The 20,888-nt window shown below is 44.9% G+C and overlaps 1 protein-coding gene and 1 long non-coding RNA gene across 3 annotated transcripts in view; one reads left to right on the top strand and one right to left on the bottom strand.

The window, feature by feature from the left end:
- Positions 1 to 20,888, bottom strand: part of LOC138581438 (uncharacterized) — a 167,107-nt gene that overhangs the window by 54,005 nt on the left and 92,214 nt on the right. The gene's annotated exons all lie outside the window — the stretch shown is intronic.
- The window catches only part of PHF5A (PHD finger protein 5A), a 74,735-nt gene that overhangs the window by 20,740 nt on the left and 33,107 nt on the right, over positions 1 to 20,888 (top strand). For both annotated transcript variants that reach the window (XM_069652758.1, XM_069652759.1), the window contains one exon: positions 16,874 to 17,040. In XM_069652758.1, the coding sequence (XP_069508859.1) occupies positions 16,874 to 17,040 (167 nt within the window). The remainder of the gene's footprint in view (positions 1 to 16,873; positions 17,041 to 20,888) is intronic.

Raw genomic sequence — 20,888 nt, 5'->3', positions numbered from 1 at the left:
ATATGCCACGAGATTAACTTGTTACCTCTTTCAGTAAAGCGAAATTCGAGAAGTCTAACAAATTACATCAAAATAGTTGACCCTCCCAAAAAATACTTTGAGGAGCTCAACAAAATTCTTGGTGACCCCAATATTCGTTCCCTGAATGAACTTTCTTCAAAACTCAGGTTAATTCTCAATGCGATCGATGAAACGCCAGAGTCAATGAGTATGTGTCTGCCGAGCCAAAAGAAAAAATATCAGAGATATCACTGGTGCATTATGGTAGACCTGTTTGCGACACATCCATCCTTCTATGAATACAATCTTGTTCGGAGGAAATGGGGCGACTGACCTAAATATTTAATCCAATTCCCCTCCTCAACAGCAAGGAAAACGTATCTTCGTTTTAGGCTAAATCAATTACCAACATATGTGAGAACTAAATCTTGGTATAGATCCCAGGGAACAATGGGTTCAGGCACATGTCGTTTTTGTGTGTCGGATGAAGCGAGTGAAACTTTGAGCACCTGGTGGTTTATTGTAACTTCTTTGAGGAACCATGTGATCGGATCTTTGAATTGAGATCTTTGAACAATCCTCATATTGCAAGAGAATCATTGTGGAAACTATGCATGGAGGGTTACAGCCAATGACTTACCTTGAAATTGGTTGATTTACTTTCATTGATTGAGGTGAAATTGTCTGAGGCTCTATTGACTGTATAACTAAGTATAACCTGATTCAAAACTTAAGCGCACTAAAAGCTTATGTTGTAATTTTCCACCCATGTGGCTAGATCAGGGCTCTCTAATTATCTATTCCTATACAACAATATGCAATTTATCATATATTGATGTCTATTGTGGATTTCGGTTCTATTCCAAACTTCTCCAGTTTTATTTTTGTGTATGAACTATTATTTTTAAATTATATTGTTTTTACTGTATTTATTTCATTCAATGAGCCATTAGCATATCTTTATATTTCCTTCTTATTTTATATATGTAATTTACCAAAATGTAATCTGATTTTGTAAAGGTTTTATTTGATTAAACCAAAAACAATAACAAAAAATAATGTACACCCTCTGGAGTCTTTTAAGGAAACAGTAACTGGCCTTGGTCCGTAATCTGGCTGATGTAAGGTAACCAGACCGCAGTGAAGAAGGGCATGATCCTGCATATGTAACCTATGGGGAAGCTGCTGGTGACCAATGCAGTTCATGATGCAGGGTTGCTACCAAGGAAATAAAGTGTTCCCGACACACCCAGTCTTAGACTGGCACGAGCAGTCAAGGCAGCCCTTCGGAAGAATTGTGAAAATATGGATAAAAGTACAGAAAGAGGAGCAACACCCCTATCAACTCCTGCTTCACCCACAAAAGTTCCAATGTTAGATCTCGGTGCTGTCGTTAAACAATGGACCAATATTCTCTTATTATTCTACTGCGGTAAAGGGTCAGCGCTCCATTTTGGAAGCCTCAAAGAAAAAAGCTTTCCTATTGGCTGAACCTTTTGTAAGGTACACTACCACAAACTGCATAGTTTTGTTTCCAGTGAGAAGTGGATGGGTTTCGGTTGGAGGGAGGGGACAGGGTGAGCTTTAGGAGGAGAATTGTTAAAACAGAAATAAAATGGCGATTTATCAATGTGTGAAAGAGGACTTGCTACTTTTCAGCTGCCATGATAGCAGAGTAGATGGAAGTAGTGTATGAAAATATGAACATGGCCGACTAGACGAATCTCCTTTAGATTCCATCATTTCCTTCACAGTATTCAGCCCTTGAAGTGCACCCCACCACCACCAGAGATGTAGTTCTGGTGTCGACAGATGGTCTTGAATTTGCTTTTACCAAATGCCAGTTAAATGGAGTTATTTTAATAAACCTCTGCTAGTTCATTTTGTGAGCTAGTAATCATTTGCATAACAATATTTTCTTGTTGCCCTTTTCTAACTTATGCCGACTCATGTATACTTATAGACCTTTTAGCAATCCATTCCATACATTCATAGCTTGTAGTTTGTCTCTGCGCTACCAGCGCAAGGTTTTCACAGCCAAGATTAGTTTGATACCAAAAGGCCAAAAGGAACCTCTTAGCTAGCAAAAGCTCAGTTCCCGCTGTGCCCTACAGTGATGCCAACAAACCAGATACCATACCCCTTTCAACTGCTTCCTGGTTTCCCAGGACCAGGTCTTGAACACCATATCCTCACTTAAACCCTCAAATTGCAAAGGCAATAGCTTCCTGGCGCATTTAGTCAAGTTGCGCGCACCTAACGCCCAACTTGGTCAGTGCCTCCTTCAGTACCAATTTGGTTCTCGCTAGCAATAAAGAAGCTTGGGTTACCCCTATTCCTCAAAAAACCCCTGCGGGACCCATCCATTCCGACTAACTACCGTCCCATAACTACAGTGCCCTTCTTGCTAAAAATAGTGGCTAAAATAGCCAATTCACAAGTCCAAAACCACCTGGAAACTGCTAGGAGCTAGACAATCCGGCTTCAGGCCTAATCATAGTACCGAGACAGCTCTTTAGCTCTTTTAGATCTAAAAATCCAAATGGATGCAATAAGAGACTCCGGTAACCTGCGCGTTTGCTTCCTTCTCGACCTTTCAGCCGCGTTTGATTTGGTGGACCACGACAAACTATGCACAGCCCTATCAGCAAACTTCAATTTCTCCACTGATGCTACCCTCTGTATCAAATCCTTCCTAGCTGAAAGCACCTCAAGAGTCTCCATTCGCATCAAAGCCGCTGACCCTATAACTGTTCCCCTCGGGTCCCCTAGGGCTCCTGCCTGTCACCGACTCTCTACAATGCGTACACAACTCTTTTTTTTTTATTTTTTATTTTTTTTTTTTTGCAGCCCAGCATGCATGAATTTCGCAGATGACACTCGGATACTGATTGCTATCACAGGCAACTATGAGTATGACTCAATTTACATCAACGAGGTATACTCTATCATCCAAAATTGGATGGCTACCAATAGGCTATGCCTTAATGATGACACAACTGAGATTATCATCATTGGCTCACCGGCCAGAATAAAATCTCTGCACCCAGACCACGCCTCCATCACCATTAATGGCACTCTCATTCTAGTCCTCAGCCAAGTCAAAACCCTAGGTGTCTACTTGGATTCCAACCTCACATGGACTAAACCCATCAGCACCCTCTCCTCGACGGCTTACACAGCTAAACTGATCACATTAATCCACCAATTCCTGACACCTCAAACCTGTCTCACACTGGCCGGGGCCCTCATTCTATCCAAATTAGATTATTGTTACATTTTCCAACTTATCAAAACTCCAACTGTTGGAAAACAAAGCCCTACAAGCAGCCTTAGGGCTAAAATAAAATGGCATGTATTTTATTTTGGAGGGTGAGCATTTTGGAGGCTAGGGCATTTTGAATGGTTGTGCACCATGCTTTGCTAGAATTGGTAGTGGTGGCTGCGGTGGGGGATTCTAGTTCCCTGAGAATCAACAATAGCTTTTTGGAATTCAAGGTGGCGTTGTTAATGCAAGTGTTAAGGGAATTCGCTTTATGGGCAATAACTCCAGTTTTGTAAAATGTTTTGGCTGATGTATAAGCATTAGTTGTGGTGGTGGGTGGGGCCTCTTTGTGTAGGTGTTCCAGTGCTCTTTTGTTACGCCGGAGTAACGTTAAATCTTTGTTGAACCAAAAGTTGGTTCATTTGGTAGGGCGTAATGTTTTGGTTTTGAGTGGGGCTACTGCATCGTTGGTAGTGTTGAGGCAATTTTGATAGATGGACGTGATAAGGTCAGGGTTGGGGATTGCATGAGCGTAGGATTTGAGATTATCTGCAAGGATGAGGCTGTCGGCCGTGAGATTGTGTGTGTTTCTTATGGTGATGGAGCAAGGGGAGGGGTGGTAGTACTCATTCCTAACTGGGTCGCGATGAGGAAGCTGATTGAATGGTGGTCCGACAAGTTAATTTCTGAGATGGATGTGATGGTAAATTGGGTGTTTAGGGTTAGGCTCCAATCTAGTATTCTTCCCTTAGAATGTGTGGGTGAGTGGACAAGTTATGTGAAGTGCATTTCTTGGAGTGCCAAGCAGAGGGCATTGGCTTTGTGGTCGAGTTTGTCATTGTAACCTAGATTGAAAACCCCTAATATGATGAATTTGGTTGCATGGCTCCCTGCCCAATAATATCCAAGAATATATTTAGCATATGCTGAGGGGGAGGGGGAAGGAGTGGGGGAGTGTGTGAGTTTAAATAAATAATTTCTTTTTGTGGCTTAACTTGTTGCTGAGTTTTGCCAGAAGGCCATTGGGAGCCGGGGCCTTCCCTGTTGTAGTTCCACCATCTTTACCTTTCCGATTGGATGTCCAACTCCAACTCCTTGTCTGTTGATCAGCTAACATTATGCATGGGAAGTCTTTCATGGAACTAAAAAATTCAGGTAACCCACTTTTTCTGACTCATTTACCTATAAACTGAAATAAGCCACTGATATGGCCTTTTGTCAACATGTTGCCTTTTGGTTTCTTAAGCTAGTCATATATTTGCTGTTCTACTCTATACTCGCCAACCAAGCCATCACTTTCCAGACTGTCTATATGGTGCCCTTGGCTGCCAATTGAGCTATGCTGTCTATGCCAAGGATAAGGAGCAAAGGAGCAGATATAAGTTCTCCCCATCATAATCTTCTCCTCATCCAACCATTATGACTTGCCATCTGCCCCGGTTATTTTTTTTTCATGCAGTCTTGTCTTCCAGCTGGGCCCCTTTTGCAAGTTTTACTAAATGTCCTTCTCTGTCACCTCAGTTTACTTGTGAGCTTCTCAGAGGATCATTTTTTTTTCTATTGGGAGGGTATTCATTTGAGTATATTCTTTCATTAACTTTTCGCCTTTATGGGTTACTTTCTCATCTAACGGCTGAAATGCCTTCAAGTGCAACATTTCCCACTGTCTCCGACCCTCCTGAATATTGGGAGTCTGTGATTCCTCTTGCAAGGAAGTCTACATTGTTCACTCTGATAGTTTGTCCCTGGGTAGAAAATTAAGTGTGCCGCACATTAGAATGTTTGCCTGTCTGGCTATCATTCTCTCTTATATCTGCTGGACTCACAATCTACCCCGAGTCCCTCAAGCAATCCTGGGAACGTTCCTTTTTCCTGCTTGAACGTCTGCAAAGAGCTGCTGAATTTCCAAGACTGGTTCGTTTTTCTAATAAATGTATATTCTTTTTTTAACTACCCCATCCACTTGTGTACACAAGCCCTCCACAGCACCACAATCCACCTAGTAAATAGCAAAGATCGAGTGAAGGCTGTGTCCGGGTGGGTCTGGTTGGGTGTTGGGACCACACAGGTAGGTATAGCTCTGTGGCAACGTGCTCGTCTTGGAAGCAAGATGACGCAGAGCAACACAGGTTCGAATCCCGGGTCCGTAATTGGAAACCTCTTTGGTATTAAGCATGTTATAAAAAAACAATTATAATGAAGTGTAAGACTTTGGGTTATTCGGATTACTGTGAAATCCCTATCTCTATTCATTCAAGTCCTTTCTTTTGAGGCATAACGAAGCTAAAATCACTGTTGATCTGATGAATGTACAACACCAAAATACTGCAGTCGCTGGCAAGTACGCCTATATATATTTTTTTGTTGTTTTTTTTGGTCATCAGTACCATAACACAGACGGCATCCCTCTTAGCAAGCATATTTGAGTTGGTGTCTACAAAGGCTTAATCGCAGAATGCCGTCCAGACTATGTTGTTGCTATCTTGCATGGTAGATCAAACATCCCATGCACTACCATCCTAGAAAAACGCCTAGCCTGCCGTACACACTCTTCTTTCAAATGGTTTATCGCCTACCTTATCCGCCGCCCAAAGAAACCAATCGTCTTCCTGTGGAAACCAGACGCGCTCCTCCTCTGTTCACCAACACGCATTCAAATGTAGTTGTGCCCTGGGGGCTCCTGAAACGCTTTCAGAGCAACCCTCACTCCACCAAGAAAAGCCCAAAAAATAGCAATTCTTGAAAACCAACACAAAGGACACTGACCACCATATTGACACTACAACACACGTGAAAGGAGCCCTGATCAATGCTAGATCCCTCACTGCCCACTCCTTGGACATTGCATTCCTCATTAAGACCAATGACCTAGACATCTTCGCAATCACTAAAAACTGGTTGCACTCTGCATCCCCCTGGCCATCCCGGAAGGTTATACCATTTACAGGAAAGACAGAACCACCTCTAGGGGGAGGAGTTGCACTCATCGCAAAAAATATTATCAATCTAAGAATATCCAGCAATCACATATTCCCATCGGGTGACGTAATCTCTCGGCCACCTGCTCCTTCACCCTCCACATGGTCTACAGACCTCCAGGCCCATTATTTTCATTCGAAGACGATAGTACCTCCCTTCTAGCATCCAACACAAACCCCCTATCTAAAATAGTAATTATGTGTGACTTTAACCTAGGGCTGAATGACACTACAGATGCCTAACCATGCCTTCTCGCCAACACAATGGAAGCTCAATGCTTCACTCACCGTTCTCCCTCCCAACACACAAAGGATGAACCCTGGACTGGCTAGCCGATATCAACTACGTGTGAAATATACTAGCAAATACCCAATGTCCATGGTCTGACCACAAAGTCATCCTATTTTTCCATTGCAATAATTACCAAACCGGTCAAACCCAGCCTACTCACCTCGACAACGCCATCAAGAAATCAGCTCAACATCAACCGAGATAACATTCTGCCCCTCCTATTATCAATAACCAGCCTTCCATTCATTAATTCTGATCCCCACCTCCATGGTGTCCTTAACTGTCCTAGCAGCCATCAACAAAGTAGCTCCATTAAGCATCCGGAAAATAAAACCTTTTGCACACGCTAATCCTTGGTTCTCTGCAGACCTCAAAACCTTGCGCTCTGAAAAAAGATTAGCAGAGTGCAATTTGGAAAAAAAACACCTACAAACACGCCATAGCTAGTGAATACAAGGAAGCAACCATCCAGAGCTAAAGGAAAATTCTACAACTTGAGAATGCCCAATCAAGCTCCAGGGAACTCTTCGCCATATTTCGGGAGTTGAAATCGCCTGCCCCAACCCCTGATCACTGCATCAAGTATCAACTGCGGTGCTCTAAAGTCCAAACCGCCCTAGCTGACAGAATCACCCTTCAAAACAAAATTGAAACCAAGAAAGCCAAACTCGCCTATGACACTTACAACTTCACAGCAGGTTGCACACACATTCAAATTCACTCCCATGTCCATTACGGAAACCATCAAAATGATCAATGGACTGAAGCCCCCAAGATATCAAGGTGACATCTGTCCAGCTACCTTGGTTAAGGACTGTGTCAATGAGCTAGCACCATTCATTACCACTATGATCAATAACTAATTTGCCTCCAGCAGTGTTTGACAATTGAAAAGAAGCTTGGGTACTCCCACTCCTTTAAAAAAACCGACTCTGGACCCCAACCTCCCTACTAATTACCGTCCTATCGCCACTGTTCCATTTCTCCTGAAAATACTGGACAGAGTAGCCTACTTACCGATACATAAATTCTTGGAATTTAATAACCCCCTTAGGCCTTAGACAGTCAGGCTTCTGCCCGGGCCACGGAACGGAAACAGCAAGGCTCATGTGTTTGGCCTTCATTATACAATGTGTTTACCAAGCCTCTTTTCTATAGTCTAGACAAACTAGGTGTCACGTATACAAATTATGCGGACGACACCCAAACACTCCTACCTATCATGGGGTCATCTGACACTGACTCTTAACATACTAAACAACATTTGCCTCACCATCCAAGCATGGATGGCACAAAACGAGTTATGTCTCAACGATGAGAAAACTGTATTGCTCATTGGTAGCCAACCCAAATTAAACAAACTACCCCAATTCTACAAATCTTTCAACATTGATGGCAACATCATAGATGCAGCTCCTCTGCAGCCTAAACATCCAAACTAATCGGAGCCAGCAGACCCTTCTTATCTTCTGACAACTGCATCACGTTGGCAAGAGCACTCCTCCTATCCAGGATCCACTATTGTAACTCCCTTTTTTGCAGGCTCCAATGCTCTAAACATCAGTAAATTACAAGTTGTGCAAAACAGTGCGATCAGAGTAGCACTTGACCTACCCAAACATGAACACATCTTGTCAACAAGACGTAACTTCCACTGGCTCCCTGTAAGAGATCGGATTAAATTCAAAATCCTTTCACTGACCCAGAAATGCCTCCACAACAGCGCTCCAGCATACCTAATCAATCAACTTTCCAAAACCCAGTCCAATAGACCTACCTGATCCACCTATGCCAGCCTAGTCGCTACACCCAGATTTAGACTGCAAAGCTGGCGGTGCTATCTTCCCAGTATTTGCTGCCAAATTATGGAACTCCATGCCCCTACCATTGAGGTCATTCCGCAAAGGCCTTTAAAATCTGGCTTTTCACCCAAGTCTGGAACTAACTTATGCTTCAAGTTCTCACAGGCAGATAGCATAACACTTCTTAATTACTGTCTTTATACTCTGTATGCCGTAACTTACTCACCTGCTGCACCATGTTGCAAATGACACGCAACAAATTATGGGGTTAGAAGTTCTGTAAACAATGTAAGATAATGTTACCTGTAATCTGCCACCACTGTGCTGTACTTGATATGACTGTAACTTCATGCAACAAGTTCCTAATGTAACCAATCTCTTAAGCTAAAGCACCTAGATGCCTTTGGGTTATGTGTGCTGTATAAATGACAAAATAGAGTAGACCACTCGAACCAAAACCGAAGAGGACGATGAAGGAAAAGCGGCAGAAGATTGCCCGCAACCCGAGAACCTGCTGTAGCCCTTCCTTCCAATCGACCTGGGGACTCCAAAAACGACTGTCCGACACAGAGCCTGGTGAGACCTGCTAGACTCAGGAAAACCTGCATTTTGAACCATCCCACGCCGTGCTCCGACTTTGCAGGGCTTCAACACCCCAATACCCTGGCACCTCAAGCCATTGAGTGGGGCACAGTCTTCCGAATTCCAAATCTCGCAGAAACTTCGTGGGCATCCCAGTGTATTTCCAGAGGCACAAATCAAGTCAAGTCTGAAAAGTCCACTCACCAGAGTGCTGGACCTTTGTAACAACGACATTTACGACCAGCGATATTCTGTCTTCTGTGCTCCTGGAAAAAGGCGCCAAATCCACAGAACCGCATCCAGCCACGAGGAAAACCTTGCAGCAGGGATCAACGGAGCAGGCTCCAGGCAAGTCCCTTCCCAGGTCCTATTTTTCAGTCACCATGACCAGGAATCCACCGACCAGGTTTTTGGCTACAGATCCTGAAGTCTTCCTGCTGCAAAATCTTCAATGCTGAGGTACTGTGTTGGCTTGTGCATGTACTTAACTTAAGTCTCTTGCGATTCCTATGCAGTTGTGGGGGTTTTCTGTGATTGGGAGGCCTCTCGCCCAGTTCACCCAGTCCCACTGCTGGAATCCCCCTAGGGTGTCTTCTGAGAAGCCCCATGACCCTCGACTAACTCTAAAATACTCAGTTGTTTGAACAGTCCTCCTGAGGAACTCTGACCTTTGCTACTTAAGAACCTACCCTGGCACTGTCTGTTGGACACTAGACCCTAGTGATCTCTCTTCTGCCACTGCGAACACTCATTCTCCAAGTATAAGGGAAAGACTTTTAAGGGATTGGGCCTTTTGCCCAGAAAAGGGAGTATGTAATTAAAAGATACTTACTTGTAAAAGAGTTGGTTGGTAACTGTAACTCTGAGAGTGAACAGTTACAAAAGTTATTACTTGCCTTGAATGTGTTGTGCTATTCTCAAAAGTATTTAACCTTTCTTTCCTTGGAAACCGTTTTGCCATCCTAACAGAAAGTGGCTGTAACAGTAGATTACTCGCCTGTGATTTGGTTGTGCCTCTTCCCTAAAGGAATGCTGTTGGTTTCACTTTATTATTCCTGTTAGGATAATTGTATGAGTGTTCCCCAACTGGGTCTTGCTTCCCCTCACTTGCTGTTAGCCGGTCTAGAATACGTCTGCATTAGGTTTTACCTACATAGAATAACCTTGAGTCATTTATAAACACTTGGTTTTGCTTTCCCTGTGCTGTTTTAAACGGACACAGAGAGCCATATGTTTATACCTGCCCCAAGTTGCTGATGGCTCCTTGAAAAAGTATATGCATTTTACGTACCTTGAGTTGCTGTATGCCTTCCAAAAATAAGTTACAAGAGTTACTGCTTATCTCGATCTGTGTTTCACTGATCTCAAAAGCACCTGTAATTGAATATTACATCCTTAGGTTTCACTCTAGTATACCTGTATTATCACAAAAGTAGTTATAGGTTTTTACTGTACCTAGAATTAAGTGTTCCACTATTCACAACACGTATACTGTCCAGTTGACTGATTATGTGATTTGTTGCTAAGCGTCATGGTACACCTGGTAGGGTCTACTACCCATGAATTACTGAATGTAATCATTGGTTTTTACTCCCCAAGAATAGGTGTGACCTATACTGAATGTGTATGAAAAGGTTTGAATTCCCTAGAACTACAAGTGTTTCAAATAAGGTTTATGCTTTGGTCTCTGTACCTTCAAGCATAGTGTTGTGTTTGTATAATTGTGCTTATATATAATGTGATGGTACTTATTTCCCCCAAGATTTCTCTGGGCCTAATTTGTATTTAAATAAACCATTTTATTTTTTACAATACATAGTGTTTGTGTTGGACCAGTTGTATTACAATTTCATTAGTACTGATTCTACAGCCCTCTCTCCCTCCTTATAAGCCTGGCTGCTCTGTCTATGCTACCATGAACTCAGGTGGTACAGCCGTATACTGAGAATGGAGTCTTGTACTGCCTTGGTTGAATGGTTTTACTAAGCCCTTGATTGGACTTCAGAAAAACTGTCCTAACGCACCAATGGGAAGGATCTGCACCTTTCAAACAGGCAGAGGGCCAGAGGCAGTTCAATCATGGACAGTTAGCTGGCCAAAGTTTGCCCAGCAGCAGATCTGCTCTGACTGGAATGCGGATTGGGATCACACAATCAAACCTTACTTCCAGGCATACGCAGTACTGTTTGGAGTCCCAGGGCTGGTCACTGCAAACATTTATGGCCTTATTTGGAATGTTCTTGCCTCAAAGGGCAGGAAGTTGCCCAAAAGGCACCATGGTACAAAGGCCAAATATGTACCAGGAGGTGTTGCTTTCTTTGAATGTGTTATTGCAAATGGCATTCTGGCGCTAAAAAGAATGGTGCACAGTAGTGCACTGAGACAGGCGGGTGAGTGTACAGCACGGTTAACTGCCATCTACATGTATTGTGCACATTGCAGAAGTAACATAACTTTACAAGATAAAAAGAAAATGGAGCCTTGTCACTTTGCTGCTCCATTGAAGGTGCCTTGTGTTACAATATACAGCCATGGGAGAAAAATAAATGTGAGCATCTCTCCCCTCACGGTCAGCCATAAAGACTGAGCCTTGCCCTCAAAACATGCAAGATAAGCAGGTGAGCGAGGCTAAAAGGACTTCTCGCACCACAGAAGCTGCCAGTCCTCCAAGTCCATAACAATGTCCAAGACCCTGTGGGTCTGATAGAACCGGCATTCTTCCTGAAGGTGAGCACTAAAAAAAAATCTAATTCGACTCTAGTCTGACATCTGGAAGCTCTACCATAGTGTGTGCTATATTTCCCAAAGGGAAATGATTCTGCCCCATAATTGAGGTCTTGTCATGTGCAAGTTAAAGACCTTGGCCCTTTTGAGTTCTCACCAACCCTATGGATGGCTGTTCCCGCAACTCTGAAAGAAGAAAGTAGTACCCGTTCCATTTGCAGTGGAGCTAATATTTTCATAGTAGATAAATGCCATTAAACAGGAATACAATCGGAATGGTGGTTTATAGCTGCAACCCCAAGAAGAGCACATACCACTCCAGATGTGAAGCGTTTCTCAGATTTGTACCCCAAGTATAAGACCTGATGTGCCTTACTGGGGATAATCATACTGCCCTTTGTAGGAATGACAGTCCTTTGTGTAGCCTGTGTTTTTCAAGAAACCAGATTCTTCTGTGAAGAAGTTGACTTGTGATGTCTGGAAATCCAAAGCTCGTCTAGTCTTAAAAACCTATTAATATGAAAGCGAGTATTCTCCACCTGTAGTAGGAAGTGGACATTGCATGGCGCCTGTGCCCTCGGGTTGTATCGTAAACCCAAATACCCTGTTCATAGAGTGCAGAAAACTCAGATATTCAAGGTAGAGCGGGGAATGAATGGCATGTGAATGGCTGTAAGTTTTGAAAAGGTGGACTTCTTTCTGGTTTAGGAGCTCCCTATGCCTTGGACTAATGTGCAGAATGTGGTTCCATCTGGCTACTAATAAACTGTTGTCGTCCATCCAGGTGGTTCACATTAGTGAACTGATATACATCTTGACTGATATACATCTTGAATTCCGGAAGAATATACCATCACCAATCACAACACAGTCCTAGTTTCTTTGAGAGCTCCAGCATACTAGAACAACCTTGCCACACATGTTTGTTTATTTAGCATTTTGTAAGGTGCTTCTATGTAGTAAATTGTGTTTCAAAGCGCTGACACGGCAACAGGGAGGGAACGAAAAACAAATATAACAATGAAAGATAGAGGCAGACCTAGTAGGCCTTGTGAGCATTCAAAATGTGCAAGTGCAGCGAGGGATGAGGGAGTTGGGGAGTAAGTGCTAGGTTTGTCGGGGAAACGCTAGGGAGTGAGCAGCTGCAAGTGCCTAGGTGGAGTGGTCAGCCGTCAATAAGTAAGTGCAGGCTTGTGGTGACATAAACCAGTGGGTCCCAACGCAAAGTGCTGGGAAGGGTGGAGGCTGTAGGCGATTGGGTGTGGAGGCCAGGACCCTGGAGGACACATAAGGGCCCCGGTGACCAATCTCAGCAATTGTGGGATTTAGCAGAGGGAGGGAGGGAGGAAGGAAAGGGTGTGAAAAGGAAAGTCTTGAGGAGCTTCAGGAATTTGAGGAGATCTGGCTCAATACAAAGGGGGAGGCTGTTCTCTCTCCTCAGCATGCTCCCTCCTATAGATCGACCACAGCTCACTGTTTAGCGGAGCGCTTAACACACAACTTGTTGCCGGAGGAACATAAAGATCTGGATGGATTTAGTGAGTGCAAGTTGTAGATGGCGTGGTCCCCAGCCCTAGACAGCCTTGTGGATGATGCAGAGGGATTTCAATTTGATCCTTGCAGCAACTGGTAACCAGTGGAGAGTTTTTAGGGCTGGAGAGATGAGGTCCCTGGGCTTGAGGCCAATGATAAGTCTCATCGCCATATTCTGCTGGCGGGTTCGTAGAGAAGATGGTAGATTAAGGAAAAGGCTATTGCAGTAGTCTAGCCCAGAGGGAACCGGAGCTCTAGAGACATTGAGCTTCTTGGGGAAAGTGAGGAAAGGAAGAATTCCTTTGAGGAGCTGGAGTTGAAAGTGGGACTTCTTTGCAAGGTCCTCAATGTGAGGGATGAAGGAAAGGGAGAAGTCAAAGATGACTCCCAGGGTGTCTGGCTTCAGATGAAGGGGAATGGGAAGGGGGAAGAGCCCATAGAACATGGACAGAGGGAGCAGAAGTCCCAATAGGAAGGATCTCCGTCTTGCTGGGGTAGATATCATTGGCAGTGCACCAGGACTGGATGGCAGATAGACAGCCTGGAATGATGGAGGAAGTAAGACGAGGATTAGAGAAGTTTGAAGAAGAGTTGTGTGGCATCTGCATAACACTGGAAGTTTGGGGAGAAGGTGGAAATGAGGTGTGCAAGCGGAGCAAGGTAGTTGTTAAAGAGCTAGAGAGAAAGGTTGGAGCCCTGAGGGACGCAGCGGGTGGTGATAGAGGTGGGGGAGAAGGCCTAGAATAACCTAGGACGGACGGTCACTAAGGAAGGAGATCAGCCAGTCCACTGCCCGCTCCACGATACCTAGGGTATCGTGGAGTTGTTTTATGAGGATGGAGTGGATGATGGTATCAAATGCAGAGGAGAGATCAAGTGGAATGAACAGCTGGAAGTTGCCATCGAGATGTGAGCAGTTCCTCACAGGTGTTCAAAAGAGCTGTTTCCGTGCCTCCGCCCCTTCCCACCATACATGAGCCTTCTTGCTGGATCTCACCAGACCACAACTCCCACCAGCGCATGATCAGCACCGACGTGCTCATGCGCCACTCATTGGAGTTCCCCAAACGGCAACCACCAGTGCGCATGTGCAGTAGAGGAATGACTCGCTAGTCTCCTGACACGCATGCGCACCTCCGGCATTACACTGATAAAATCACTCTAACGAGCAACAAGCGACAGATAGCGGGATGCCATTACGCGTAGGAACAGGCTACTACAAGGAAGCGCTACCTCCTCCCAGGACCATAGGACCATGCGGATCACAACGCATGATAGCTCCATAGACCACCCACTCTTCATATGTTCATTTTCGCCACGCAACAACACTCAGTTGGACTCTTAACGGGGTTCATCAATCACAGACTAGAATCATAGGACCACGCGCATCACTAAGAGTGCTAGTTCCTTCACCCCGCGTTTTCACACACATTACTTACCGCTGCGCACCAACCTAGTTGGACCCACAACGCGGTGTATTTAACACATGACAATCACTGATCGCGACTGGGAATCCCCAGCCAGAACTCCAAATCGCCACCAATGAACGGATTACCACACGGGCACCTGAACCCTTAATGTAACAGTTTACTAACGTTTTCAACACATAGGAGCTCTCTCTGAATATAAACCACTCACTGATAAACACGCAGAGCGCGCTCTGGCTAGAGAACGAACTACACTTGTATTCGACCACCAACTAGTCCAATAACTCAGCCATATGGCCTGCAAGAGTAGGCACCTGCACACATCACAGTGATCACATATCAGGACCAGCCACCATAATAAGGCAGCACTCTACTAATTCGCCCGGCACTCTGCCACCACCACCAGGCCACGGTACTGCATGAGCACACCAATATACATTGGCAGCAGTAAAACCTGCCATCCAAACAAGCAGTACCTAAGACTCATATTCTCATCACTACAGGGCCCAACAATAGCCAACTGTAATCACAGGAACTCGCACAATAAAACCAGGACCCGATGGGGGCGCCGAACCGCATCACATAGGTAAGAGGACATTCAATCCACCCAATCATAATCCTGAACCTCATCTAGAATTCATGCTGACCTTGCCTTCTTCCCTCTCTCCCTCTTTTCTCCTTTTCTCTCCGTCACATCCATAATGATTGAACTAAACTCAAATATGTGTAAACCTATGATTTATGTGACCTATCTACACTTCTTTCCACCCAACACCATGCACCTTGCCACACTTGATGCGTACCATGTCACCTAAAATGTCACTGTGTGATTTTGAACATTTATCAGCCTTGAAAAGGACCTACGGGTCGAAACACGTGTCGGCTGTCCACATGGACACGAGCCCCCACTGTATCTAGAAGGGGTGTTTTCAATCTAACTAGATCAAATAAACAAACCCTCTTGCAACTGAGCACAAATGTGAGACAACTTTGTGGAAAAACAATTTCTTGAAACAAACAGATGCAAGGTATCCAGGTTTACCCCCCTTCTCTCTACTAAACATATGAGGTGTGCGCTACACCTCAACACAAACCTGTGACCTTGCCACCAAATAGAACAAAAACGGACTTACTAAACTAAAGCTAAGCAAGGTAGGTTCCACCTCTAGGACCCATGTTCTCATTTCTGATAAATGTTTTGTATGCCTGCCAGACTGCAGTGCCCTATAAACTAGACCATTTGGGAAGGAAGACTAATATTAAGGCCTGAATCTGAACAATGAGCTAGGCCAATTACCACCTTACATCCCCTCTCCCACCATAACCCCCTTACCCAACGCCAGTTTGATGGAAAATACTGGTGGCGGGGGATCCGAATGCTGCAGATCTTTCGCAGCAAGCTTGGTACTGTACTCAATTGAACTTCAACCTGCGACCTTTGCCTAGGAGTGTGCCAGGAAGCTACTCTGCTGAGCTGTCCGAAGAGAGTAAAGAGTGGTTTGTTGGCGCTTAAGGTGCTCCATAGCTGAGAGCCACATCCATATCCTTGCCCAGCAGCATCCTGGGGAGTATCAGTGATGACTACATGCTTGAACCAATGCCCGCTGAACACTGTCCTGGGTAAAAACCTGGAACTTTTTAGACTAGGGAAGTACTCTGCACCTTTGGTCCTTTTTTTTAAAAATGGGCACCCTTTCATACTTTGCTTTGGACCTTCCTTGACCTGTTGAGAGGAAATTAATCTAGCCTCTAGTTGTACGGCATCCTGTTGGCCACCCTTCTAAAACTGCTGATGGGGCCTGGTCCAAGTTGTGTGAACCCTTACCCAGGAATGAAGTTTGAGAGAAGTACTTTTGGGGGTTAGTTTAATCCCGTCGTGGTTGGAGAACATCTTGGGAGATGACAAAACTCATGTATTCTTATGCTACCGTTTACTTTCCTTTTAGCCTTGAAACTGCATAATATATCTTCTTGAGAGCCCTACATATGGTTGCTGGTTTGTTCCTCTCTGCTTTTGATACACCATATATGAATGCTCTGATGTAGTAACCCGCCACCCCGTTGCAATACATCTTGGTTTTCTATGTGCCACTTCCAAGTCTTCTTGCTCCACCTCATTGCTGAACTATCTGTTTCTATTTTTCCCCTCGGATTTTCCTTTATGCACCCTCAGTCATTGACCTAGTTTTCCTACAAAATAGCTCTTTCACTGTTTTTCCTGTGCTTTCTGTTTTATGTTCACTTGCTTTTGTTCTCCAATTCTGCTGCAGGTGATGGTAAATGTGTGATCTGTGACTCGTACGTGCGTCCATGCACACTGGTGCGAATCTGCGATGAATGTAACTACGGCTCATACCAGGGACGTTGTGTGATCTGCGGAGGACCAGGTGTCTCAGATGCATACTACTGCAAGGAATGTACCATCCAGGAGAAGGATGTGAGTTTTGCAACAGTGTGTGGATGATTTGACTAGACACGCTTTGATATCAACATGTGAATTGAGCCATTCTCACAACTCCACTAAAGCAATACTGACCTCCAACAAGCCTTCTAATTAAGTCCTGACAATGGCACACTGCTGTACTGATGTTAAACCTGACTTTCTCAAAACTATCCACTGACACTTGATAAAGTATACCTGGGCAGAGCTTTGTGGGGGAACTAATGCAGGGGATAAATTATTTCTGAGGCTTGCGGATCTGCTTAGAATCGCATGCTTTGCATAGGCCGACATCTAGTCGTAGCTGCAGATCATGACCCATGAAGTATTCGAAGTTTGAAAAGGGTCGTCGACTGGACTTTTTTGTAATTCTGTCCTTGTTGTGTTGTCGAGGTCCCTCACATTATTTCTTTCTGCCATCGTGTTTAGACTTGTTTCTCATGAAGTCCTACAGCTAATCTACTTTTAAGTTATCTCTTTATTAATTTTTCGACGATTTCCTTTCCACGCTACATCTTGACAGAAGACCTTTCAACGACTGACGCAGACGTTTGTTCCAGCAACGGGCTTCGGCCTACACCTGGCCTTTTCGTACAGAGAATGCCTACCTCTGTTCCTGATTTTACTTCTCCAGTCTTGCTGCCCTTAAATTTTCTTTCCAACACCCACAGGGTGTGTAACCACTGCCTTCCCCACGATCACCAGGAGACCCATTGCGCATTAGTCCCAAAAACTTGAATGAGCTTAGAACAAAATGTTTGGCACCACATACCATGATGTCATAAACCGTTGCTGGGGTCGGAGTCTTTTCAGGAAGGCCAGGGCAGTGAAGGCTCCGGTTTGGAGCCTGAAGACACCACAAGGGGAACCCTCAGACCTTTGCATGTCAGTCCCTAACCTCGAAAGGCAGTCGCAGTGCACTGCTATGGGGAAGGGGAAGGCCTCTGGCGACAAAGACGCACAGACATTCACACCCACGCCCAAGCACATTTTCCATGGCTGCTTCTTGATGGAACTGGTGAAGGAAGGCTGCACGCCGGCAGCAGGCACATCGTGGCATACCGACCCACAGTCAAAAAAAGCCAGCTGCGGTTCCACATCAGCGTTTACCACAAGGCGATCAAGACAAAGTGGCGGCTATAGGCATGCATCAATCCCACTCGACAGATGAATTGGAGACACCGAAACATCCATTGAAAAAACACAACTCACTTTTTACAAAAAAACACCATAAAATAGCCCATAGCCGTAAGACACACACGCTTCCTGCCTCTGAAGAGCATGAAGAAGCTAATTTGCCTCTGTCCCCATCTCCTCCAAAGAAAAGACCTAGGGAAGAGACAGACCCCAGAGCGGTTGTTACCATTGTTGCCATTGGCTGAAATACGAAAAACGGGGACTATGGACATGGTCTCCTCCTTTTATGACTTTATGAAACCAAAAGACTTTAGACCTCGATATCTCAACCCCTTGAGTCACGTCAGCCTCAACGTCCTTCGCCCACTCCTCCCACCCTTGCATCCATGGATGCCTCGCATGTATCAACACGGGGACAATGTCTGACCATGCACAGATGTAGACATTTGGTACGTAGACCAGGATGACCCTGGTCAAGTTCAGGATAATTTGTATTTGGATGATCAGGATGACCCAGATGTCAATATCACTGACACACCAGATGTTAGAGCGGCAGATGGTGGCAGTTATTGTATAACGACCTGCTTTAAAAAGATGCTCACCATTCCAACATTCATACTGAGGAGACAGTTATTGATGGTACCAGTTTTGTGAAGGACATTCTTAATGAGAATAAGCCAGTCAGCCAAGCAATTTCCTTACTCCAGGCCATTAAAAAAATAATCACTTAATCTCTTGCCACACCTTCTCTCACCAGAGCAGTAAACCTGAGAGTTTAGAAAATCTTTAAACCCTTGCCTTCAGACCCCATCTACATCAGGGGACATGTGAAACCAGACTCCCTTGTCACCACTGCCAGAAAGAGGGCTGGTGTTCCACTCTCTACTTCAGAGACACCCCCTAACAAGGAATGCAAGCACCTATACACTTTAAGTAAGCGCATTCCGACCGCAGGCACCTGTATGACCAGGATCGCAAACCCGACACTGCTGGTAAGGTACAACACCCAATGGAATGAATTGCTCAAGACCCTAGACTCTGTACCAGAACCTGCTAGTTCTCACCTGTTTGACATCTGTACAGAGGGTAGGCAAGTGGTGCAGAACATACTAAAAAAAATGTACTAGACTCTGCCGGCACCTCAGGAAAGTCATTGATGAGGGTACCCTTCTAAAGGAGCATATGTGGCTCTGTGATTCTGGGTTCAAACCCGAGACACGGCACTAATCAAAATGCTGATTGAAGAGGCAGTCCTCTTTGGAAAGGCCGTTGATGAACAACTTGAAAACGGACAAGAAGGAGCACGAAACCTTAAAGACTCTTCGACAAATTACAAACAAGCCATATGTCCAGAGGGGCATCTTTAACGAACCACACACATTTCCTTGCCACGGTTTCAATCGATCAAGCCAAACAGGCTCTGGGGCTTTTGGCTATGCTTTTTACAGTCCCCAGTCTCAATCTACCTCTCACCAATCCTATTAGCCGAGGGGGGTTCACTTAGGAAAAGGGTGTTGCAGGCATACAGCCTCTAGAGGCACAGCAACCCCTGCCAACAAATGATGGACCAGTCCACGTTCCCTCCCATGCATCCCTAGTCGGGGGGGGGGGGGGGGATTGGATTGGGGGGTCTCAGAAGACTTTTCACCCGGCAATTGGAGGGAATAACACTGGTTTGCTGGGTGCTCACGAAAGTGGCCAAAGGGTACTCCATAGAGTTCATCCAAACACCATGCCACCACCCTCCTCGTGCAAGTAAGATGTCAGCAAAACATTTTCTAATTCTACAAGAGGAGATCCAGGCACTACTAGAAAAAGGAGCAATAGAGCTGGTGCCACCTCTAGGGGCAGATCAAGGTATTATTCATCGTACTTCCTTGTTCCAAAGAACGATCTGACCATGTGCCCCCTGCAAACACATATGTGAAGTCTCAAATTCAGGATGATTACATTACAGGAGATAGTCCTACCGCCTAAAACAAGGTGATAACATGGCAACATTGGACATGAAAGATGCATACTTTCATATTTCTATGTTGCCAGTGCACATAAAATTCCTGAAATTGAAAGTGGGGGACAAGGGCTATCAACTCCAGGTGCTACAATTCTCCATAGCCTCATCCCCCAGGGTATTCACAAAGGTTCTAGCAGTAGTGGCCGTGCACTTACGAAGGCAGTCCATTCCTGTGTACCCTTACTTAAACTGGCTAATAACCGGAGACGCACCTCAAAGGTGCCTGCTAGAATCATTCCAATTATGATTCTCCATAAATGAGAAGTACAGTCTGGTGCCAGGCCAAGTAAAACAATTTCATGGGGCGCTAATCAAAACCAACAACGGACTAGTTTTCCCCTCTGCAAGAGGGTACAAAACTGCTGTTTCAAACACCTCCGTATGTAGCCGGCTGTCAAGTAACAGTGCAAAAGGCAATGCGCCTTCTAGGAATGATGGCTTCCCATATCTATCTTGAGCCACATGCTCGACTGCGCATGCGTCCAATTCAAGGGTGGTTAGCGAAACAATGGTCGCAAGCAAGCGGTATGTGGGAAGATCTAGTGGTGGTTTCGCAACCTCTAGTACAATCGCTACAGTGGTGGTCCAAAGACCACCTGTTAAACGGAATGCCTTATAACTCGCCAGCGATCAAAGCCACTCTTACAACAGACGCATCCTGACAGGGTGGGGATCTCCCTTTCTCCATCACACT

This window comes from Ambystoma mexicanum, chromosome 3p, assembly GCF_040938575.1.
Source record: "Ambystoma mexicanum isolate Mex_15411 chromosome 3p, UKY_AmexF1_1, whole genome shotgun sequence".
Lineage (NCBI taxonomy): Eukaryota > Metazoa > Chordata > Amphibia > Caudata > Ambystomatidae > Ambystoma > Ambystoma mexicanum.
This window is presented reverse-complemented; position numbering and strand designations above follow the sequence as displayed.